The 25663-nt window shown below is 37.4% G+C and overlaps 3 protein-coding genes across 3 annotated transcripts; 2 read left to right on the forward strand and 1 right to left on the reverse strand.

Moving 5' to 3' along the window:
* Positions 2228-9113, forward strand: LOC109837191. The gene is given in 10 exon segments (XM_020405328.1): positions 2228-2421; positions 3829-5077; positions 5179-5297; positions 5392-5516; positions 6036-6058; positions 6061-6134; positions 6282-6359; positions 7215-7298; positions 8157-8242; positions 8391-9113. Coding segments are annotated over 9 exon segments (1959 nt in total). The 5' UTR covers positions 2228-2421; positions 3829-3879; the 3' UTR covers positions 8563-9113.
* LOC109837192 lies at positions 9673-13708 on the reverse strand. The gene is made up of 2 exons (XM_020405329.1): positions 13256-13708; positions 9673-10085 (listed from the first exon to the last, which is right to left on the reverse strand). Exons 1-2 carry the CDS (start codon positions 13557-13559, stop codon positions 9868-9870), a joined length of 522 nt encoding a protein of 173 aa, XP_020260918.1. The 5' UTR covers positions 13560-13708; the 3' UTR covers positions 9673-9867.
* On the forward strand, positions 16263-17047 carry LOC109835899. Its single transcript, XM_020403876.1, has 2 exons — positions 16263-16431; positions 16520-17047. Exon 2 carries the CDS (start codon positions 16555-16557, stop codon positions 17035-17037), a length of 483 nt encoding a protein of 160 aa, XP_020259465.1. The 5' UTR covers positions 16263-16431; positions 16520-16554; the 3' UTR covers positions 17038-17047.

Raw genomic sequence — 25663 nt, forward strand, 5'->3', positions numbered from 1 at the left:
TTACTTAATAAAATTATTTTTTTCATTTTTATAATTTTTATGGTGTTTTTAGTCACCAAATTGTGATCTCTTGTCAACAACAGATAAATATCACACATTATGCCTAATTCAGTCAACTCGACACTTGGGACAGCCAGAGTTTCGATTTAGCCGACTCGCCGAGTCAACATCTCACTAGGTCAACTCGAGAGGCCGTACTTATCGGTCCTCTCGTCAAAGACTACTCGCGACAAGTCTACTCGACTAGTTGTCTGGCTGACATCTCACGAGAGCTGAATCGAAAGAAGGTACCTCTTGACACCCCTCCATACAAGACAAAAGGCGACTGCGACCCTCGAGCCCCCCACTGACAGCGCGTCGACATCATATTAAATGTTTTACATGCGCCATCATTTTTCTATCCCCGGTACTATTTATGGCACATCAGACCATGTCGGCTTTACACGCTATCTATCTCATCTCATTAATGTTGAAGTGACGACGGCCATTCCGCAATCACTCCACTACTGACACCTGTAAAGTCGACGCTGACTTAGCCGTCAACACTGACTCGGCTAAAGAGACCAAAATGCCCTTCCTTCATTATCATAAAAAGAAAAACTATTCACAACACGAGGGTAAGCAATTTCTCTGCATTTTTCTTCATTCCACTGCACTTAAGAACTGCTACAGTTCGTCGTTTTTCCCCACTCAAGTACCTTGCTAACTTGATCATCAGAGGAACAACAGGGGAATCAGACCCTTTGCTACATGTGCAGGGAAGAACTGCTCAACTCCAAACCATATATTCGGAGAAGTTAGCGGCCCCTAATCAACTCAGTTCCTATCAGTTTATCTGTGTGATTACATAACATCAACAGTAATCATGTCATTGTTAATTTGCTATTTACATATAATTCTTAAGTCTTAAACAATATTGAAAAAACATACTAAAACAATTAAGTATCAAAAAGTAGAAAAAAAAATAAGTGGGCCAAATGGGCCGACCCGTGCCATGGCTCGTCCCGCATGTTCTCGGGCCTACGAGCGGGCTAGGCTAAACTCTAAACCTGGGAATAAGCAGCAAAACACAACTTGCTTAACTCGATGCGAGTCGTGGGCTGGCTCACCTTCGCCGCTGAGCCCGCATGACGAGCCAGCACGGCCCATTGCCCACCCCTATGGTTGTCCTAATTAGGGGTGGTAAACGATCAAATCGAATCGAATACTAAGATGTTCATATTTATCTTTGTTTAAAATTATCGAATTCAAATGCGGACTCTAATATTCATATATGGAGTTTTTTGAACTCGAACTCGAATACTTGGTATTTGATAAATATTCATGAATATTCACGAAAACTTATCGAATATCAAAGTATATTTATTTTGCTAAAGAATTTAATTTTTAAATAGTATTTAAATTCATAAATAAAAATTATTCCTTTATGATACATGATGTATATATGTAATTCAAATTTTCATTAGAAAACAGATTTAAGATTATTCAAGTCTTAAAAGTAATACATAAAACTTAGTAGAAATGGTAAGTGGATGAAAAATATGACATCATATGTACAATAATACAAATAATAAGTGATCAAATTTTAAATGAATATTTAATAGAATAATGAATCGAAGATATATATATCTGGTTAAATTCTATTCGTTAGTGAACTCGGATACTAAAATATATTTGTTTAGTGGTAAATAAACTACCGAATCGAATATGACATAATAATTACATGAACATTTATTAAACTATTTGTTAATTATTTGATTCATTTCTACCCCTAGTCCCAACGTTACATCATTCAAGATCTGGTCATCTAGATTTTTACAAAAAGGCCCTACTATCTTTAATTTTACATATTCCACACAAAAAAAACTTTTAATTTTACATAACAAGTTATATAGAGCGAGTCACACCCCACACGTAATTCAGTGATTGGTTGGTCTTTCAATTTCTCCTTTTGAGCTCCATTATTGTTTTCAAGAGGTGGGAGCTCAGTCTCTCAGAATTGAAAACGTTTGCTCTCATGAAAAAGGTGCAGAAATTTTAGAAGTGGGTTTAAGATGCTCGATCGAGAGAACCCACATGTTCACCAAAATCTCCCTATAAAAGGAGGAGCAAGCAAATGGGGAGATGCTCGATCGAGAGAACCCACATGTTCACCAAAATCTCCCTATAAAAGGAGGAGCAAGCAAATGGGGAGCTCGAAAAGGAGCAAATTTGAAGTTGACACCAAAATCTCCCTATAAAAGGAGGAGCAAGCAAATGGGGAGCTCGAAAAGGAGCAAATTTGAAGTTGAGAATCGTTCTCGGTTCTTCAGTGATTCTTGCCCTTTTCCACATTGGGATCACTCTCCTCTGTATTTGGTTTACTTGTCTGCTTGCCCATTTGGTGTTTGATGTTTTGCCCAAGTGAACAAACGCTTTCAGGTTAGATCCTTAGCTATCTGGTATCTTTCAGTTAGATGTTCTAATAATCTATTCTTTTGCTAGAAATTTAACTTAAAATTGAAGAGAGAAAAGCTATACCCATGTTATTATTTTGAATAAAAATTCAGATATTGGAATGCTTATGGTTTAGTGAAACTGAGGGAAAATGAGCCAAATGAAGATACACAAATTGGAGAGATAGGAGTTATTTTATGGAATTAGACAATATTTTGATGCAAATTGAACTATCCAACGACCGGTTGAGGCTAAACCATCTTTTTTTTTTTGTTCATGTAAGCAAGGATTATTTAGTAAAAGGTCAGATTTGGGCTTATGAGACTTTGAAACCATGAGGAATTGAGAAGTTTTGATATTCTTGGTTTGTGCATATCAGAACCCTTTTAGCAGAAAATTCAATCCAGTTATAGAGGTATCATTGTCTATAAATCAACTGGCAGTTAAAAACTATGAGACACTTATAAGGTTTCCTCATATTATGTTGGTCTTTATCATTGCTCATCATACATTTGTTAAATGTTTAAGCTTACTTCCTATAAAATTTAGTTGTCGTCAATGTCAGCAGGCTGCTAATTGAACTTTTCTTTTAATGAATCTCAGTCATTCCTAACCTTATATGTGAAAGAATTTTGGCATTGTGAGTTACTTGTTAAATAGTATTTATGAAATTGACATGAAATTAGACAGATAAATAAAAATCCATTTAATTTAGCCAAGGCTTTGAGATTCAGGATTGCCTAAAAAGAAATTGTGATCCCATTGTATCAACCTGGTGAATTACAAAAACCATGTCATATTATAAGCCAGACTGCATTTCTCTAGGTTTCATTACAAGAATCTTCCAAGTGAACTCTGAAAGAAACAATTGTGATCAAGTTTTAGAAAGCGCTAGGCGCTTCTAGATGCCTAGCACCCAAGAGTCTAGGCGGATGCTTAAGCTGCACCTCAGCGTTTTTAGCATCAATGAATGATTATTTTCCAAGATTTAAACTTCTATCCTCGTTGTTTTTCTAAGATGGACTTGGATATAGTTTTGATAAGATTCATTTTGACTTGGCTCATTCTTTTCATTCGTTATTATGCCTATGTGAGCAATATATCCCTTTTTGACGCGATGCAGTCCGTGTAAGTGACCTATGCTCCCCTAGACGCTTCCATGACCTGGACGGGCAGCCTAAGTACCGCTTAGACTTAGGCAGCTGCCAAGGCAGATGTGCATACTGCTTTTTAAGACAATGCTTGTGTTACTTGTTTAGATTTCCTTACTTCAAATAGGTGCCTAATACAATGGTCAAGCTTAGTAATTAAATTTTTTTTCTATTGTCAATAGTTGCTTGAAAGTTATGTTATTCTGAGTTCTTTATACTGTCACCATCCTTTCCGGTGTAGATTGTGCATCCGTGGCTGTCAAGGATAGTTCTCTTTGAAGGTTTATAAAAAATGGCATCCCAACGCCGGCCTTCAAAGAATTCTAAATCTTCAATTAGATATTGGTGGATTCCTCTGGATGCCCAGTCCTTTAAACCAGATACTGCCTTCGCTAATGAGGATGTTCATCTACAGTCCAAGTCTCATGCAAAAGGCTGTAAACAACCGGAAACCAAATACTCTAGCACTAAGGTAAGTACTTTGCAGTTTGTATCGGCAATTGCAAGTGTGTGGGACTGCATTGGTCAACCAGCGGTCTTTCAGACCAAATCAAGCTTGAAATATAGTGAAATTTTCCCAAAAGGGAATATTGTCTGCTGTTCGGACAGTTCAACTCACAGAGTGACTTCTGTTGATGGGGGAAGAAATCAAAATGATCTTTCTTCTAAAAGCTGTTTCTCATCCTCTGCAAAATCAAACTTTGAGGATTTGAAAGCAATTAAGAGGATGTTATGTTTTGCTTCATGCAATAGAAACCTCAATAATCTAACCGTCTTGAGTGGTTCTCTTTCAAGTGTAGATTCCTCTAGACTTAATAAGGTGACGAGTACGGGGATCTCTGATGATCCCACTCATGAATATGGAAGCATAATTACAAAACCACGTCTTGGTCTAAATGATCGGGGTAAGCTCACAAGAAATGTATGTCATGAAACAGAAGAAAGCCACATCACTGAAAAGAAGATTTCTTTAGCTGCTTCTACTCTCAGTACTGAGAATAATTCAGCAAAGGAAGCTGAAGAATCCTCTAATGGCCAAAATGTGAACTCGGTGGATAATGTGTTCCACCCCACAAATTCTCTTTATACTACATATTTACTTCAATCTCCACCTGTTGCAAACACAAACGAGACAATAGTCATTTCAACAAGTCCATGTTTTAGTATCCCCTCCAGCTCCAGTTGTGTTGCTGTTGAATCTTTAGGAGAACATTCCACCTGCAAGGATCAAGCTAGTAATGAAAAACATAAAAGCTTAGTTGGTGAAGTTGTCCTTGATGAAGACTGTTCTACAAGAAATGGTTTATCTATACAATATAAGCTCCAACATGTCTTTGCCAAGAATAAGCATGCCCTGGCAGGAGCATTGGCTGGAACCTTAGTTAGTCTTTGCTTATTTCCTATGGATACAGTTAAGACTGTTATTCAAGCTCAGGGCACAGGTCAGAAGTCATCATGTGATATTCTCAGAACAATCATATCTGAGAGAGGTAAAATCTCAAACATAGAAGGAATTTTACCTGTTTATCTTGCTATTATGTTTATGGGATCATTTGACAATAATATTTAATACATATAATTCTGTTTACAGGTGTGTTGGGACTGTATCGTGGTATTGCTAGCAACATTGCTTCTGCAGCACCAATTTCTGCAATTTATACCTACACATACGAATCGGTCAAGGGTGTTTTAGTACCTAGTCTACCCAAGGTAAGTAACATTCCTACCATAATTTTGATGACATTATTTTTATGCTTATGACTTTCATTTAACTTTTTTAGTGCCACTGCTTTCTTCCAAACAGGAGTATCACTCTGTTGCACATTGTATAGCAGGTGGTTGTTCCAGTATCGCAACTTCCTTTATTTTTACACCCAGTGAGCGGATTAAACAACAGATGCAAGTGGGATCTCAGTATAAAAATTGTTGGTAAGAATTTTCTATATTATTGCTTCTGTTTCTGATAAATTAGCACGACGACACTGTGTCAGTCTTCAGCAGCAAGATCTTTAAGTTTGCAAATAATTTGCAAATAATGGCTTTTGTTGGCAGTTCCCTTCAGTTAAATTTAACTAGTTAAATCACAAGTCCGTTATCTTGTATTTGTTCTCTTGGTAAATGTATTGAAGACCCATGAAATATAAAGTCTCTAATATGCATAGTGCTCTTGCCAGTACCATTCAATATTAACCTAGCTAAGCAAGCCACCTAAGTTAGCAATTTGCATTAGCCGACATGAAGAAAAGCCAGAACTGCGAAAAATCAAAAGAGTTATAAGATGCGTAACAACTTTTAACCACCTTTATTTCAAAGTCAACGGGCTGCTATGGGATCTCAATGTATAGGAATCTATTAGTGAGTTGTGTTTAGATCTATTGCTAATATTAATATGCTATTTACTTTTTCCGATCCTACCAGTCATCAAATACTTAACTAGATTCTTGGCAGGAATGCTTTGATTGGATGCCTTGAGAAGGCGGTGTACCTTCATTATATGCTGGCTTGGGCGCTGTCCTTTGCAGAAATATCCCACACTCTGTTATTAAGGTCCTCTTTCTTAAGTATTACAAACATTGTCACCAAAATTTTAATAACTTGTTCGACAGTTTCAGATGTTTGGGTGTTTATATCTACATCTATCTGGTATTGTATGCGTATGTCAAGTCCCTTTATTGTTGTCATTTTCTATTGCAGTTCTACACCTATGAAAGTCTGAAGCAGTTATTTTTGACTTCATCAAAACCCAATGCTAGTCTCAGCACCTTGCAAACGGTTTGCTCTAATCTTATGCATATTAATACAAATAGAGTACTTATTTCTTTTAATTATGATTAGCAGACACAAAATGTCTTATATATCATATAGCATTGATAAGATTTAAAAATGAGATCAACCTACTGTGGAGGTAATATTTGGTCACCTGGATTATATACATTTGAGAGGGCTTATAGAGTACCTGGTCTTTCTTTGCTTATGAAGGTCATTCACGTATATCCGATCAAACTTCTAATAGAAAATCCACATTTTTCACTTTAATCTTAAATTCAAGAAATTGGATTTTTTTTTCCACGGATGGTTGTGTTGCAATAGGTGTTTATCTTACACTGGAAACAATGTGGTCGGTTCTCAAATTGGATAATATTTATCATTTACAGTTTTCACTATAGCAGCCAGCATATAGCGATTCTTTTCCTTGTTTGAAGCATTTATTAGCTGCCTTGACTGGTGCCTTCCTTTTTTGAATAATTTAAGGATTTCTATTTTGTGGTCTGGGTGCAACAGCTATCCATTTTTTGGTGAAATCTATTATCCCTTCAAGTTTGCTCAGTTTGCAGTGTGCGCCAATGCCTTTTACACAGATCTTTCTTCGCATCGTAAATGGTAGAAGACTGACATCGGGATGATCTAGATTTGGGTTTTACATCTGTATGAAATTTTCAGGACATTATGCTAGAAGATTTTACTTCATTTCTATGAACTTTTGTTCCTCGTCTTCTGTGTGAGTTCGTATATGCTTAACTCTGATCTTAGATCATTGCAGTAACTTTCTTCCTTCTCATTATATATTTTTTCTTGACTTATACATCTCAATAATGGTTATTTTACCATGCTTTCATAAAACTGCAGTTAGTATGTGGGGGCCTTGCTGGATCTACTGCTGCTCTATTTACGACTCCTTTTGATGTGGTGAAGACAAGATTACAGACACAGGTGTGTCATTTGTTTTAACCATAATTTGAATGCTTCGCCTCCACAAATTTGTTTTTAGACATACTTGTCCAAATTAGAAAATTATTTCTGATTTCCTAGTAGAGTTTTCCTTGTTGACTGTGAAATGAAAATTGAGGCCTCTATTCACTTCAGAACCATGTAGTTTTGCTGTAAGTTCCTTATCCCACTTGATCTCATACTAATTGTGCAAGAATATTTATAGGAGTTAAGTTGGCATACTGTGTAAAAATGCTATTACAATTTAATTGAATTGACAGGAAAAGTTAGTAGTTCGTAATTCTTAATACAATTTTGTCATCACGTGTGCACTAATGTAATCTATTTTACTGCATCATTAAAGGGAACTGCATTTCTGAAGGAAGAATGGTAGCTGAAACTATTTTTAGCAAAGAAGTTTGCTTGCTGATTGGACTACTAATCGTCTCTTGGCAAAGTGAAATTAGAGAAACATAGAGCACTATGCTATCTACTGACAGGTCATGTATTGATAATAACTAACCATGGGGATACAGGCAATAGGCATATAAATATCGAATACCAACTACACTTAAAAAAGAAGGAAGAAAATGAAGCAATCCATCTGACTTAGGAAAAGATACAGGTGATGAGCCTAATTGACTGTCTGATTTGTGTTAAATTAGGTATAGTCACTAATAACGTTTCATTTGACATAGCAGTTGTCATAGACATCTTAATAGGATGTGCTAGTTCAAGTTTTTCCACGTTGACCTTTTTTCTCCAAGTGTAGATATCGGTATCATAACCCCATTATTATATAGATGTTGCAAAAAATTAAATAAAATAAAATCATATGAATCTGACAAATATTTTGATCAGGTTCCAGGCTCTCTTGTAAAATATGATGGGGTTCTTCATGCTCTTCAAGAAATTGCCAGGGAAGAAGGTTTGCAAGGACTTTACAGGTATGGGTTTAGGAAACTAGCAAGATATAGTTAATAGTTTCTTTCCCAAACTCGATGTTTTTTCTAGAAAAATGGTCCAGTGTCAATAAATTTTAGCAATGCTGCTTCTCCTTTTTATGCTTATCGGTTCTATCCTTTTTCTTTTCAGAGGCTTAACTCCGAGATTGGCCATATACATTTCTCAAGGTGCTATCTTCTTTGCATCGTATGAGTTTCTTAAAGCTATTTTTTCTCTAGAAACTCCACAAGCACCTTCTCAAGTCATTGTGAACAAAGAGAGTGCTAATTCTGCACCATCAAGATTGCAGCTGACTTCCTAACAGAAGCTTAGCTATTGTACTACTATATTCTTCAAGGATACAGTGAAATGTTTGAGGCATTAAAGACCTGAATGTTCTTCAGCCATCAAGTGACATCATTTGGTTCGAGACGTGAGGTTCTCCATTTTCTATGATCCGTACTCAAACCAAATTCTTTCGTGCAGTTGCTCTTCTTTCCTATTGTTTTCGAATCATGTTATGAAGTAAACGAGTAGGAAATGTTATAGGATCAACTGCATCACACACACAGCGGCATTTCAAAGACAATCCTGAAGATGCTCACATTTCCATTGTGTTCCTCAAGATGGTTATTGAAATATCAGTGCGTGGAGATTTCGACATTTTTCATCCACAAAGTTTGTTAGTGTTTCCAATGATTTCTTTTTGAAGCTATCTTGATAATGCTCATCGTAAAAGAGCAGATTTGTATTATCGTACAATAATAGTTTTCACTCATCCTCTACGTATCCTGTAAGCTTGTAGATGTATCTTTTATTTCAAGATTAAGTGCTCATAAGTTGAAATATACATACCTGCATCATGCCTTCCAACTGAAGCTACAACAACGGGAAACTGTACAGATTGGAGAAAGAAGATTTGTCATACGTGCTTCCTTCAAGTGAAGGTAAAGATGTAATCTTTCAGTGGTTACCAACACATTATATAAATGGCTCCATCCCTATAGTTTTTGAAATAATGTAATTGGGTGCTTCTTTCATAATTGTACGAGTATTAGCTTCTCAGTTTACACAAGTAACTCCCTGAGGATAGTAACTTGTACCAATAGTAAAAGTTCTGAATATAATCTTCCAATCACAGCAATAATTCTGTTAAGTTCATCCTGCATATTTTAGCAATGTGCTGAATCAAAAGTTGATGCCGTAAAATTGATTGGTTTTCTGTATATGAGCTTTGTTCTAGAAATCAGAGCTATGCTAATCATCAAGATGTAAACCCGTAGACAAATTTGTAAGCTCTAAAATCAAACCCATTAGCTTAAACGAGAAAGAAACAAACAATAGGATTTATATAGTAAACAAGTGTACAAGTTGTTGTCCAGTAGATTTTCTCATCAGATCAATTCACAAGCATACTCAATACAGAAGAAGCTCTTGAAATAGCCAAATTGAGGATCACAAGTGGTAGCTTGTGAATTCAATGACATTTCCATAACCAAATCTCATCAAGCTCTTACAGATACAGATCATACACTTGAGATGCACTTGCATCCCTCTCAAACAATTACAATATATATTTCGTTACTGACATCTAGCAACAAAAGTTCTTAAAAAAATAAACATGTAATCATTTCCTTTTCCTCTTGAAAGCAGAATGTAAGTTTACATCGTACTTGTCAATTCTGTCAAGCCTGGCAATGCACTCATTCATTCTCTTCAAAATGACAGGCAGTTGAGCGACATTACTAGCAGTTTTATCCCTAAAAGTTTGCAGTTTTTCAAGCATCCCTGCATCAGCTTCTACAAGTGATGCCCCTTGAATCAACTCATCATTCTCTCGCAGTTCTGCAAAAGTAGGCTTTTAAGTATAAAATGGTTCCAGGGTATAACATATGTTCCTAAAACAAAGAATTTTTTGTACTTTTAAAGGTTATCCCGAAAAAGACACCAGGAACATGTCAACTAAAACTTAGATTCTACAACATAATATGTTTATAGTATGTAAGTTAAGATATGTTGTGTCTATCTGCTATATGATTGCAATGAAATAAATTTATTTTTAAATGTGGAGAAAACATTCATAGATCTACAGATCTAAAGACGAGCGCTCAAAAAAATTTTGGTTAAAAAATAACCAAAGAGAAATACAGAGCTGCAGACTTTGGACTTCAAATGCCACTCTCCACATCTTACATAACTTCAATGGTCAAATTTGAATTTAAACTTCACTTTGAAACTCTTCCTTTCACCCGGGAACATTTTTTCTTTACTTGAAAAGAGAAGGAAGAGAAGCAAAAAACAACTGGTTTTCTTGTAAGAATGGTGATCAATAATGCTTCTTAACTCAAGAAGCTTAAAGTTTGAACAACTTCAGATATTTTGCCTAACATGATAATAAAGACTGCAACACTGATTCTGAAGTGTTAGTTTTCTGCTAGATCAGCTTTGTTTACAAGGCATAAGATTTTGCAAAAGGATATAAAGAAAATTACATGAAAACAATTAAATAATAAGAAATAACTTTTTGGAAGGTTATACAAACTTTTATTGTTACAATATTCTTTCCTAATGAAAATAGTTGTAGGTTACAATTAGCTACCTACTCAAGATCGACTCAACCATTTTGGTATTTTATCCTCAAACTGTTGTGTATTATGTGATCCAGGTAGTGAGTAAACTCATGGACATCTGTTCTTTGCGCATCCCTTTTCTTTGCATATCTGGAATTCAGTAATGAGCTGGTTAAAATTCAATTGGCAGTCCTGCAACTGGAGTTATGTTCTTGTTTGGTATGCACTAGATTTAAAGGCAGAGGATTACGAAAGAAAGTGAAAAGAATGGCATTGGCAGCTGCAGCCTACTCTATCTGGCAGAGAGAAACTGAAGGATACTTCTGCATAAAGCTAAGGGTCATGAGTCTTTTTCTGAAAATCTCAGATTTACAGGTTGTTCTTAATAGTGACTATCCTAATGACTGAAAAGAGTGGATCATGATTTTGTAATTTTCATCTATTTTTCTAGCTTGTCTTTGAATCCCAGGTTATGAAATTGGACACAGTGAAGTACTCAAAACTCTTATACCTGGTAATGAATAAAAACTTTCATTGACCCAAGAAAAAAAAGAGAACATGGAGAGAAAATAAATTGAAGAACACATCTCTGTGAATCCAAAGTTGGTTTAATTTTAATCAAGTTGAATAGGAAAGAAATTAGAGCACGGAGAACCAAACCAGGATCTTTACTTCCAGTTAAACACACAAGGAGGGCTAAAGTGGTCTGAAGTAAAATTTCAAGCTTTTACAATACATAGGAGCTTAATTTTATAGCTTTTGACTGAAGCAAAGCAGCCACTTATTAGCTTTAGTTTAAATGAAGCACATTTTAGGGTTTCTTACAACAATGCATATTTTTATTTATTTCTCAATGGAGGGGGGGAGGGGGTCTATCATATACAGCAACAACCTGTTTGGAGTTTTGTAGCCCTTTCCCAGATAATACACTTAATGTATGACTAAAAGGGAGAAGAGAAACTTCTCTATTTCATTTGCTTCATTCCCAGGCTGTTGTCTACTTCTTTGAGCTTAATTCATTACAAAGAATTTTTTGCATAATTAACTTTGATTAGTTTTTTCATGAGATATGCAGCATACAAGTGATAAATAATATAATCATATGATTCTGAGGGCTTCATCTTCAATAGTGTTTTTCTAAACCGGATGTTCCAAGGCCAAGTAAATCATCTAAGTGGAACACAAAAGAATATGTCATCTACGTAGGGTAAATAACTGGAATTTGTGAAGCCTTAAGGTAAGGCTGATGAGCATTATGCAGCCAGACCTGATGAAGCACTAGCATAATAGCATAACCGAAAGGGATAAAAAAATTCCTTGCTTTCAAGGCTTGCCCAAGGACATATAAAGTTTCTTCCTGTCACCTTCTCAGTGCTTCAACATAAAAATAGGACTTACTACATTACAAGTTCACTAAGTTAGCAAAGATTAAACAACAAATGCCCTAGTTCACTAAGTTAACATGGGTTAAGCATATGCTTCAGTAATTGATCACTCAATCAAATAGGGTGAAAAAATATTAAGCCATAAAAGAACTGCTCAACATACACTGTCTTCATCAATTTTGACATTGATAAAAATATAGCAATGTACATAAAGTCAAGTAGCATTGTACATCACCTTATTTCTTCATAGTTCAGCATCTATGTAATAACTCTTGTGGATTTTCCACATTAAATACAGAAAGAAACATCATATTTCACCATGACCCTTTGGAACTTAGATTTGATCTTTCTAGATAAGAATAATCAACTATCACCTTTTCCTAGCTTAAAATATAAAGGTACATTACTTAACAAGAACCAACAAAAAGCTGGAACTCCTAAACAACAAACTTCTAACACTAGAGTCAGCTGTCTACAAGCTTAAGTCATGTTCCTATTTGTATTGTAATAAGTAGCAACCAAAATGTATAACAACTATCTCTGCTTTATAAACCTTCAATACCGAATCAACTACAGCCTCTCAAATATAGTAAATTCCGTCATAATAACATACGGCATTTGTGCATGCGTTATCCTTCACCTCTTTCTAGAACCACAATCTATATATGCAAACGATAGAAGGTGGTCTCGAAATTTCCCCTTCACCTTGTTTTAAAGTACCTACAAGACTTACAATGTAAATTCATGGATCAAAGAAGCATCTCCATTCCTTCAGTAACCAGCTAACCAGCATTTTCCTAACAAAATAACTCCTTTTAAATCATAATCTGCAGAAGTTATTTGCATAATTACATCTCGTTTGGGCATAAAAATAAAGATTGCTTATTATGAACTTCCAATCTGCCGTATCTATAGAATTTTGCCAGAATATGATATAGCCGAACAATCGAGTGAAAGTCATTAATCAAAGAGAGGGAAAAAAGAACAAAATTCCAATTTCAAAATCTGTAGCTGATGCCATTTTCGAGAGGGGTTAGAGGAAAGAACCCTAGATTCGTACCTCTGCTCGGACCCCTGCTTGTTCCCGCTTCCGTATCGCGACCAGATATAGAAGAAGAAGAAGAAGTGAACCCTAAATCAGGAATCAAAGGTCTCTGAGCTACCAAATGAGAAGACAAGGCCTCAAAGATCCGACCGGGCATCGTTCGTCGACATTCGAGGATCTTTTCGGCCATTTCCTTCACCTCCCTCTCGAGCTCCTCGAGGTCTCTCTCATCTTCGTCGTCCTCTTCTCCATCAAGCTCTGTCGACCTCCGCTTGCCTAACGCTAGGGTTAGGGTTTCTCTCTGCTCGCGGCCCGCCATTGCTTTCTCTTTGTGTGGGATTTTGAAAGGGGTCGCTCTAAAATGCACCGGCTCAGCGCGGGCCCATGGCGGTATAGTAAACCGGCGGAATTTGTAAAGGTCTGTGAAGTATCGAGAGAATTCGAAATTTGAACTGAGAAGCAGAGAAGTGGGTGAGCAGATATCAGAAATCCCCTTAACCTCAAAGGCTACGGGTATTATCGTCAGTTCTATTGGTTTCTCTTTAGAGCGATTTTTTTTCCCAAGAAGTAGTTAATAATAATATTTGGTAAAAAATTTTACATGCTTATTGAAATTACTTCTACTTTTAAGAGGGTGCTTTTAGAAGCAACGTAACGATGATTTTAAAAGCAACTTTTGTTTTTTTAAAGTTTATATATCATATATGTCATTTATTTTTTGACAATAATCTTTAAGAAAAGTTTTGCCAAACACCTAAATTACTTTTAGAAATAGCTACTTATATATGATTACCAAACAGCTATTTTTAGGGCCTGTTTGTTTCACCAATTTTATGGAATAGAAATGGTATTTAGACCTAACAATGGCATTTTCGTAATTAATGGATTCCAAATGAATCCTAATCTTGAGTTTGGTTCAAAAAAAAATTTATAGAATTGCTAATCTATAAAGTGGCTCAAACAGTGTATATTTCAGGAAATCCAAATCAAAAAATTTATAGAATTGCTAATCTATAAAGTGGCTCAAACAGTGTATATTTCAGGAAATCCAAATCCAGACCATTTGCTAGGAATTGGGTGGAATTTCTGACACATCTCCTCTTTTTTATTCTGATTCCTAATCCTATTCCTAATCCTTTGGGTGAAACAAACATAGAATAAAAAAAAAGGATTCCATAAAACTAAAACTTGTCTATAAATTTTTTATGGATTAGGTTGGAATCCATAAATAAAATAGGATTCCTAATCCTATTCCTACCCTCTATTAGGGCATGTTTGTTTCACCCTTTTATAGAATAGGATTAGTATTTGGGCTCTGACAGTGGCATTTTCGTAATTTTTGGATTTTTTTGTGAATCCTATTCTGGAGTTTGGCTCAGCAAAAATTTTGGGATTACAATTTCCATAAAGTAGCTACAGTTGTCGTTTTTTATATAAACCCAAATCCGAGCGTTGGGTTCGGATTTGGGCGAGATTTCTGACAGGGCGCTATGTCGTCGATTCCGATTCCTCATCTTCACGATTTTGATCCCTAGATCTGGACCTCATCGCCCTCTTCTTCGCACCTCTGCTCCCGCGCTTCGTCTTCTTCAACTTGGGTTCTGGCCTCTTTCTCGAAACCCTAGCTTTGTTTTCCACGAGCTTGTTGGTGGGTTTCTTGCCTTCGATTCTTGGTGATCCCTTCTGGTTGGGGTCTTCTTCAACTTGGGTTCGGGCCTCTTTCTCTATCTTGTTCTGGTTGGAGTGTGGCTACGGTGTTTTCTTTGACTTCAGTGGGTTTTTTGCTTGAACGTCGGCATTTCCCCCCCTCTGCAGTAAGGTATAAAAAATTTCCTCTCTTACTTTGGCTTATTTCTCCAGTGATTTGAGGAATTAATTTTAATTTTGAAGCATATGAGAAATAGAGGCTGATAGCAATTTCAATGATTTAAGCGATTAATTTCATAATATTACAGCAAAACAATTCATGCGGGTATCTGTGTAGTGGATTTTTTGTAAATGTGCAAGAATTAGGTTGTTAGGTAGATTAATTTCATGCGGGTATCTGTGTAGAGATTAATTTCATAATATGTTTCAAATCAGTCTTTTAATAACTTAAATTGCTGTTTTTTTTACTTTATTTCATTTTTTGTGTGCGTGTAAATTATTAGTAATCTAACCATATAGTTTGTTTGTTTTGGGTCTATCTTGCTTGTTTAGAATTGTGTGAGATGGAATGCAACATTAGTTAAAATAATTTTCATTTCAATTAGATTTCTTGCTTTAAAAGAAATAAATATTTGTATCAATTATCTACTTAATTTTGACAAGAAATAAGTAGCCATCTTAAGCTGTAACTGTATGATAATTTTAAAACGGTTGTAGATGGATATGGAAGATGAGGAAGAATTGAAGAGGATGTGTGCTAATACAGCTGTCTGCGCCGTGGTCACTTTGGTAACATGTATTTTGAGAATGCGTGCTAAGCGCAAGAGAATACCAAATTGTTCGCAGCAAGAAAGGGTCAGGAAAATATATTGTAGAGAGGCTCATTTCAGACGTGTACTGGAGGGCTATCAAGATAGCTGCCAATCTTATATTAGAATGAGACCGAGGGCATTTTTTAAACTTGTTGAAGTAATGAAAGCAAACGGTTTATTAAAAGATACGAGACACGTTCAAGTTGAAGAACAGCTTGCTATGTTCCTGAGTATTATAGGGCACAAAACTAAAAATAGAATAATAAGAACTGAGTTCATAAGATCAGGGGAAACAGTTAGCAGGTATTTCAATAAAGTCTTGCAAGCAATGAATGGATTACGTGATCGGTACATGAAGCAAGCCCCAAAAGAAGTTCCCGAGGAGATTGCAAACAACTCAAATTATTTTCCGTACTTTAAGGTAAATTAAATACATACAACTTAATAATTTTCCAAATAAACTTTTTTTTATTTAACTATGTATAATTTATAATTTTTTATAGGACTGCATTGGTTTGATAGATGGCACACACGTCGACGCGGTGTTACCTAGTGACCTAGTTGCACGGTTTAGAGGGCGAAAAGGGGTCACCCAAAACATCTTAGCAGCCTGCACCCCCAATAAACTATTTACTTATGTCTTGGCTGGCTGGGAGGGGGCAGCAAATGATTATAGGGTATTACAAGACGCCCTGTCTAGGCCACAGCCTTACGGTCTCCGAGTTTACGATGGTATTCATTCTCACTTGTGCATATTATGAATAATATATTAAATACTTGGCAATATTTGAGATTTTAAAATACTGTTTAATTAATGTAGGTAAATATTACCTATGTGACGCTGGATACACCACAATGCCAGGTTTCATATCCCCGTATCGCGGTGTCCGATATCATTTAAAAGAGCACACCGGTAGGACACCAAAGAATAGGAAGGAGTTGTTCAATTTAAGGCATTCATCTTTAAGATCAAAAATTGAGTGCACATTTGGGATACTGAAGAATCGGTTTAAAATTCTTGCGGGGAAGCCGAATTATCCATTTCCCACTCAAGTGGACATTGTACTAGCGTGTACTGTGTTGCACAACTTTATTGCCTTGGAGGATCCGGATGATGATATTTTAAATGAAAATGTTGAAATTGATGAAGATACTGGGGAAGAGACAAATGAGGACGAATCAAATGTGATGGACTATACTCAAAGTAGGACACAAAGAGAGGATCGAGATGTTAGAAATGAATGGAAGGAGTTACGAGATCAAATTGCTTGGGCGATGTGGGTGGATTATTGTGCAAAGTACAATGGTGGTAACACAATGGAGAGCGGTTTAACTTAGTGTAGTATTTGTCCTATGGCTATGTAATAACTTGGTGAATTTGCTTGTACCAAAACATTACTACTTTTATCGGTTGCTCTTTTGTTATGTTGTTTGAGAAATATCGTCGTTTCATATATTCCTTGATAAATGCATGCATATCCCATATTGTTTTATATTTCTTTATTGTTAATATGGTTATGCTTACAAAATATATTAGGTATGGCTAACAATCCGGCAGATAAGCAAAGCGTGCCTTCTCATTCGAATGCAATGCCAAGTCCTACATCAGGGATTAACATGAACTACATGCCTGTTCGACCACAGCCATTCACCTCACCTCCGCATACTTTCTCACCATTCCCACCATGGGATGGTAATTATGGTGGGATGACACAGCCGCCAATGTCATACATGAGCTTGTTAGGCAGTCCACAAGGTTTGATGTTTCCCACAGCCAGTTCTCAAAGTAGTGGACCTAATCAATTTTCACCGAACACTGGTGATTCAGGTGGAAAGGATATTCATGACGTTGATGGTGCGGAGCACACTTCGCCATTGAAAAGAGGGAAAAGATTAGCCCATAAAAATAAGGTTCCGTGTGCCAGGTTGAACTCAAGAGGCGTGGCTAATAAGTTTTGGCTTCCAGAGCACGATGATGTGCTTATTCCTTATCTTGCAGATTTAGCATTGGATGGCATGAAGCCAGACAAGAACTTCAAGGCTGAAGCTTATAAAATGGCTGCCATGAAAATCAACATGCAATTCAGGACTGATTTCACTCACCTGCATGTCATTAACCACTTAAAATGTATTTCACTCACCTGCATGTCATTAACCACTTGAAATGTTTGCGGAACAAATTCAATGACATGAAAGCTTGCCTTGATATAAGTGGTGCTGGGTGGGATGAAACAAGTAAAATGATTACATTGGATGAGGAAACCTTGAAATTTGGGCCCAGGTATAACAAATTCAGCATCTATCTTGTCACATTCAATTTAATACATTTGATTCTCTGGATTTATAAGTATTTATTATTGCAGGACAAATCCAATTCTAAGTACAAAGCGTACATAAACAAACCCCTTCCTCACTTCAAAAATTTACAAGTTATCATGGGTGATGATCAAGCCAAGGGTGATTTTGTTAGACCCGTGTACGCTAACATTGGGTCTAGTAGGTCCATACCTATTCCCGATGATGATTGCGAGATTCTAGAGGAGAGTGAAGCTGAACCACAGTCTGATGCTTGCAACCAACCACGTTCTGGTGCTGTTAACCATCTAACAAAAAAACCAGAAAATCTAATCGTGAAGAGGAAATGCTGTGTGCCTTTGTTGAGTCCATGTCTCAGTCAATGAGAAATCAACACGTTATACACTGGACTGAGCAGTTGGCTGGAGCGTTAAAGGAACATAGGTCAGAATATTCCGAGGAGTTCCTCGATAGGGTTTTAGACCATTTATATGACAATGAACGTGAAGCTAGGAGGTTTTTCATTAAATCTAAGGAAGGTCAACAGAGGTACATCACAAAATTAGTTAACGACCAAGGTTGGCCGGATAGCTAGTTTGTTGGGTTTCGATTATATTTTGATGGATATTGTTGTGTTTATTGCAAACTATTAATGTTGCAATTTGTATTTTCATTCTGAAGAACATCTATGTCGTTGTGGGATTGATGAATTGGTATATTTGCAATCTTTGTTGCAGGTAAGGTCGTGGAATGATCATTGATTTCTTTAAATTTTCCGATTATATTTTGATATCAGGTAAGCTTTCTGTAGCTCATGCTGCTGCTTCTGTTTAACTTAGCTCATGTTTTGAGCTTTCTGCAACTCATGCTGCTGCTGGTTGCTGGTGGGTGCCTGTTTTGAGTTTTCTGCAGCAGTTGCTGCTGCTGGTTGCTTTGTGCAGCATTTGCTGCTGCTACTGGTTGCTTTGTGCAGCATTTGCTGCTGCTGCTGGTTGGTTTGTTCATGTTTTGAGCTTTCTGCTAGGGGTGAGCACGGTTCGGTTCGGGTCGGTTTTTACCAAAATTTGAACAACCGAACCGAACCACTTATAATTCAAAACCGAACCGAACCGTTGCAAATCAGTTCGGTGCGGTTCGGTTCGGTTTGTTCGGGTCTAACTTTCATCAAGTATAACAATCAAAGGCACAAATATTACTTGTCCCAAGAGATAATTTGTATATATTTGTTTTCATATGCGCCCAAATGCAAACCTCCGAGTCGTCGGAGGACTTGGACTTCTTGATGGAGTTGAAGGAGAACTCCTAACGCTCGTCGCCGAAGGGGCCGCCACGCTTGCGGGAGGGGGAGGGGGAGATGGGCATTTCGGGAAGAGGAGGTGAGAGTAAGGGGTCTTGGAAGAAGAGAGAGAGCGGGAGAGAGGGATTGAGGCCGAGGGAAATGGGAAATTGGGAATGAGTAGCGGCGGCTGTGATTTGGGAATGAGAGGAAATGAAGTTAGGGTTGAGGGTTTGGGACGGGTCGGGTAAACACAAACGAGTTTGAAAGTTTTGGGAATATATTCGGTCGGTTCGGGTCGGTTCGGTTTGAAAAGTTGTCAACCCGACCCGAACCGTCTTACTCTTAAAACCGTTTTTTTCGGGTCGGTTCGGGTCGGTTCGGTCGGTTTTTTCGGTTTGAACCGAACCATGCTCAGCCCTACTTTCTGCAGCTCATACTGCTGCTGGTTGCTGGTTTGTGCCTGTTTTGAGCTTCCTGCAGCAGTTGCTGCTGCTGGTTGCTTTGTGCAGCATTTGCTGCTACTGCTGGTTGGTTTGTGCCTGTTTTGAGCTTTCTGCAGCTCATGTTGCTGCTGCTGGTTGGTTTGTTGCTGGTTTGTTGCTTTGTGCAGCATTTGCTGCTGCTGCTGGTGGTTGTTGTGTGCTTGTTTTGAGCTTTCTGCAGCTCATGCTGGTTGCTGTTTCTTGCTGGTTTGTGCCTGTTTTGAGCTTTCTGCAGCTCATGCTGCTGCCTTTGTTTGTGCAGCATTTACTGTTGCTGCTGGTTGGTTTGTGCCTGTTTTGAGCTTTGTGCAACTCATGCTGCTGCTGCTGGTTGGTTTGCCTTGCCTGTGGTTTTCCTTGCACTTGATATGTGGCAATGATGATGATCAACGTTTACTGAGAATGCAACCTAACTTACATCGTTTATTATATCCAGATGAGGCAATATTTGAGATGAGATTGCAGCCTACATTGAATTGACAATGTCTAGGCGAGGCAATTCATCCTTATAATGCAATCTGTAATAAACATGTTTAAGTTATAGGTGGGGCAATCAATGATGACAAGTTGATCTATTACTGAGCCATACAATATCAATAAGAATTTGTACCCAGTTCAAACAACAGTTTTCATTACATCCTCAGTAGTTTTTGCAAGTACAGGTACATGACATGAAGTTTGTAATAATTAAAATAACACAAAAAATTGCTAAGAAAATTGCAGAAATTTTCCAAACTAGTAGTTGATTTTCGACAAGTCTCAATTCTTTCTTCAGCTTCTTTGATTGCAAAATATATTTTTCTCCGTACCTATTTTCTTTGACATATTGGCTTCCTTGGTTGCTTGATGACTCTCCTCTTTCTTCAGCCCATTCGAAAAAATTGCATTCTTTATTTGGGAATTTTGCACACCCCCAATAACACCTACCCTTATTTTTACCATTCTTGCACACTTTCATCGGTGTTCGGAGATGGCAGTCGCAATAAACTTCATAATCCTGCCAGCACTCTTCTGATATCATTTTCATGTTGGGGCAGCAAATTGAAGACAATGGGAATTTTATAAATGCTGAAATTGAGAATGTTTGGATTAATTGTGAGGCCTCAAGGTGAATTTATAGCCACCATGTTCCACTTCTAGCCGTTGCTACAGTGTTCTGACTAAGATTTTTGAAATCTGTATTTTTTGAGGCTGAAAAGAGCCGTTGCTACAGTGATTCCAGCACAAATTATGAAATTATGGCCTCTTCTAGCCGTTGCTACAGGAATTTTTAAATTGATAAAGAGGCTGCTGTTGCTACAGTGTTTATTCCCAAAAAAGAGCCTTTTTGAAGCAAACATGGTATTAGGAATTGGACCAATTCTATAAATGTTAGATTCCTAATCCTTTGGGTGAAACAAACATAGAATGCCAAAAAAATAGGATTCAATAAAACTTCAACTTGTCTATAAAAATTTTATGGATTAGGTTGGAATCCATAAATAAAATAGGATTCCTAATCCTATTCCTACACTCTATTGAACCAAACAGGCCCTTAAACCAAATAGCCAAAAGCCTCCCAAGGAGGTTCCTAAGGGTGATGTGGCAAGCAAAAAGCTCCTAAGGGCTCCAACAAACTCTCAAGCACCCTCCTAAGTCCTAGTTGGTGGTGGGGCCCACCATGGAGCTCCTAAGAGCTTCACAAATTTGTGGAGCACTTAGGAGCTTCTAAGGGGTGGTGGCTCATTAAAAATTATTTTTTATTTTAGATTTATTGTTTTAAAATATATTTATAAAATGTTATTTTTAAATAATTTTTGAGCTCCTAGTTGGGGGTGTTGGAATATTTCTACTAGTAGGGAGCTCTTAAGTGGGCCCCATGCTTTAGAGCACTTCAACAAGAGCTCTCTACTAGGAGATTGTTGGAGATGCTCTTAGCAGTTTATGTAAGTTGTTTCTATAAACTACTTCTATAAATAACTAATTATAATCTCCAGCAATATCAAAATGGCCCTTAGAAAGCTTCTTTAACTTTAAAGTTTTTTCAGAAAACCCCCAGAAGTATGAATCATAATTTTCATTGGAAATATATCCTCTTATATAATTTTACCCACTGATGTGAAAATTGTGATTAACATGGGAATGTTCTAATAAAATCTTAAAAAATTAAAGGAGATTCTCTTATAACCCCTAAACTTGAGGTGTTTTCTAGTATTTTCAAGTCATGAGGGTTTCTATGATAATATTCATCCAAAGTTAGGGGTTTTGCTTATATTTAACCCTTTTTATACTTATTAGTACTATTATTTTATGAAGTGTCATCTCCAAAGTTAGGGGGTCCACTAGTAGAAAAACGAGCAACCTAGACGGAACAAACTAGACGGAATTATTTTCCGTCTAGTTTGAGTCAAACTAGACGGAACTAATTCCGTCTAGTTTGTTCCGTCTAGGTTGAATCAAACTAAATGGAAATTTCCATCTAGTTTGTCAATCTAGACGGAAAGGTCAACCTAGACGGAAATTCCGTCTAGGTTGCCTCAACCTAGACGGAAATTTCCGTCTAGGTTGAATGGTCAACCTAGACGGAAATTCCGTCTAGGTTGACTATTCAACCTAGACGGAAATTCCGTCTAGGTTGACCCAACCTAGACGGAAATTCCGTCTAGGTTGCCTCAACCTAGACGGAAATTTCCGTCTAGGTTGAATGGTCAACCTAGACGGAAATTCCGTCTAGGTTGACTATTCAACCTAGACGGAAATTCCGTCTAGGTTGCCTAGGGCAATTTAATGCCCTAGTCAGCCCCCCCCCCCAAATCTCTCTCTTTCTCTTACTCTCCTCCCCCCCACTTCCCCCCTCCCGACCCCCCCTCCTCCGGCCCCTCCCACCCCCCCTCCTATAGCGATAACGCATAGCGTAACGCTTACCTCCAGTTAGGTTACAATAGCGATAACGCATAGCGTAACGTAGGTTAAATAATTTATTATTATTTAAATAATTTATAGATATATAACATTCAAAATACTCAGATTTAAAAATTATTTTCACAAATACCCATAATTTAAGGGTATATGTGCAAATCAGCCAATAAACGAACAAAAAAACCCACATCACCCGTCGCCGTCAACTCCTCCATTAACTCCTCCGTTATAAAAACCCTTGCTTCCCACGCCGTCAACTCCTCCGACCTTATCCTCTTCTAATTCCTTTATAAAAAAACCCACCCCATCCTCACCTCTTCCCTCATCATCTCCTTCCCCCCTCCTCTCTCTCTCTACGAACCAACCCTCGCTCTCTCTCATCAGTCGCCGTCACCATTTGTAGCGGCCCAAGAAAACCCTAGTCTCCTAAGTTCGTCGACGACGAAGGCCCTAAGTTCGGCGACGACGATGAGGATCTGAGACGAAAACGAGGACGAGGGCCTGAGACGAAGATGACGACGAGGACCTGAGACGAAGACAACGACGAGGGTCTGAAACGACGACGACGACGAGGGCCTGAGACGAAGACGACGACGAGGGCCTGAGACGAAGACGACGACGAGGGCCTGAAACGAAGACGACGACGAGGGCCTGAGACGAAGACGAAGACGAGGTTAGAATCTGGGCGACGGCATCTCTTTTATTTTTAGGGTTTTGTTGAATTTGAAGTCAATCACAGTCGTTGATTTTTTTTTTAAAATAAATCCTAGCCATTAATCAAATAACGCAGGCTAAGCAACGCTACGCAAAAACACCACAAAACGTACGCTATGCCCGAAATAGCATACGTTATTTGTGATCTGTGCTATTTCAAAACGCTACATAGCGTTAACCCATCGCTACGTCACGTTAAACGCCATTTTACGCCATATAACGTGTTATTTTCAACATTGAGCAGAACATAGTTCATGCATGTGGGAGGTTTTATGTTTTATCCTGGAAAGCACATTTATATAGTTGTTTTGGCAATAAAGCCATCCCTTCGCCTCATCTTACTGGTAGTGTTTGCTCAAATATACGTTCATTTTCGTCTGATACAATACATGTAGATTTGCACTTCCATCTGAATTCCATGTTGAGTAACCAGGCATCTATTATCTACTACTATTATTTAAGAAAAACTATACTTTTGGTTCTGACCGTATGTGTCAAGATTTAAAAAAATTCAACATATGTCCTCAATAATTTATTGTACATTTATTACTACCCCTATGTGCCAAGATTTCAAACAGTTCAACATTTGTCATCAACATTTTATAGTACATTGAAACTAGCTAGCTAGGACAAAATTGGAAAGACCTAAAAACATCCTAACCGCCGCTCATTATGTGATAACTTCCCCCACTCTGTATTTTCTGACAGTAAGATACTTTATATCACCTTTGGCAATAATTTTTTTAAAAAACTATTCATTTAGCAATTAGCATTGACTATTTAGATGTTAAAAATTTTTATGCACATGTTTACTACGTAATGTATGCATTGCATGCACCGGAGAACTATAAGTGCATGCATGACGTTAAGTTGCCATGTCGAAACATGCATATGCTTATTCTCATGGTAACTCTTTGACGCTTGACTAACAGTTTTGCGTAAGTTAAGGTTGTGATTTTAGGACATCATTTTGGTTGATCTGCTGCTTTTATAAGCTTGTCCATTAATGTACACAGTTTAACAGTGTTGAGATGGACGGTTTATATATAGGCAATGATTGCATTCATTCACAAGTTCTATAGATTAGATGAAGGTTCTATATCATCATATATTATCACTTTTATATATGGGATTTTCTATATCAAATGCTATCAGTCTGTAGCTTGCATTCATGTTCTTTATTTCGCATGTCCATCTATTATCCTTCTGATTTGTCTTGAAACCCCAAATTCTGCCTTCCAACCTATTTACCCTAGAAGACCACTCTGTAATATTATATAAGCCCATGGGCATGTTTATGCATAGATATACAAGTTGGTGTTCCTTTGACTTCCTTCCCATATATTGTTTTAGGAATTCGACATCTAATTCGTTTTGTGTCTGAGTGCTTATCCATATTTATTCTTCTTCATAGCTATCTTGTACAATATAGCTTTCTGTTTTATGTCTTTCAGGCTGCAGACTATTTAGAGCAGGCTGAATATGACACTGGGAACCCTGAAGAAGATCTGAAAACACAATCGTTAGTGAGGCAGTTAGTCTACAACCCTAAGTTGCAGTCTGCTTGCCCTCTTCCGTTTAATGAAGCCAAGCTTTGGCAAGGGGAAAGTGGACCTGAATTGATGCAACAGATTCAAAAGCAATTCAGAAACATCAGGTTTCACCACAACCTTACTTGTTATATTATGATGGAAGTTGAATATTAAGCAAATGTTAACTGATGTGCACATTTTTAGTGCATTGATGGATTGTGTAGGCTGTGAAAAGTGCCGCCTATGGGGGAAACTTCAAGTTCTGGGTCTTGGCACAGCATTGAAGATTCTGTTCTCAGTCAATGGCCAAAGTACAAAGAATCAGCCTGTAAGTTACTTCTCTTCTGATAACTAGTAAACTATTTTCATATTTCGGCCTAGTAAAAAGAAATCAATCAATTGATGTTAGGGTAATAATCAGTTATAAATTTAGTAAATATTCTTTGACGAGAAAATCATTGATGATGATGTCTATTCTTGTTCTTTCAGTTGCAGCTGCAAAGGAACGAAGTAATTGCATTCCTGAACCTTTTGAATCGTCTATCTGAATCTGTTGACTTTGTTCGTAAAATGGCCCCCCAGTTTGACAAATTCATGGAAGGCCAACATTATCATCCAGCTGGTGGAAGTGTTTCTCTGTAGCCTAGAAACATTCAAATAGTTATTGTTGTAAGATTTTTGAATCTGAACCGTGTTCTACTTCTAAAGCTCTTAGAGCTATACTAGCCACACTCGTGCGTAAGCCCCACGCTCGAGTGTGGCTA

Source organism: Asparagus officinalis, chromosome 4, assembly GCF_001876935.1.
Source record: "Asparagus officinalis chromosome 4, Aspof.V1, whole genome shotgun sequence".
NCBI lineage: Eukaryota > Viridiplantae > Streptophyta > Magnoliopsida > Asparagales > Asparagaceae > Asparagus > Asparagus officinalis.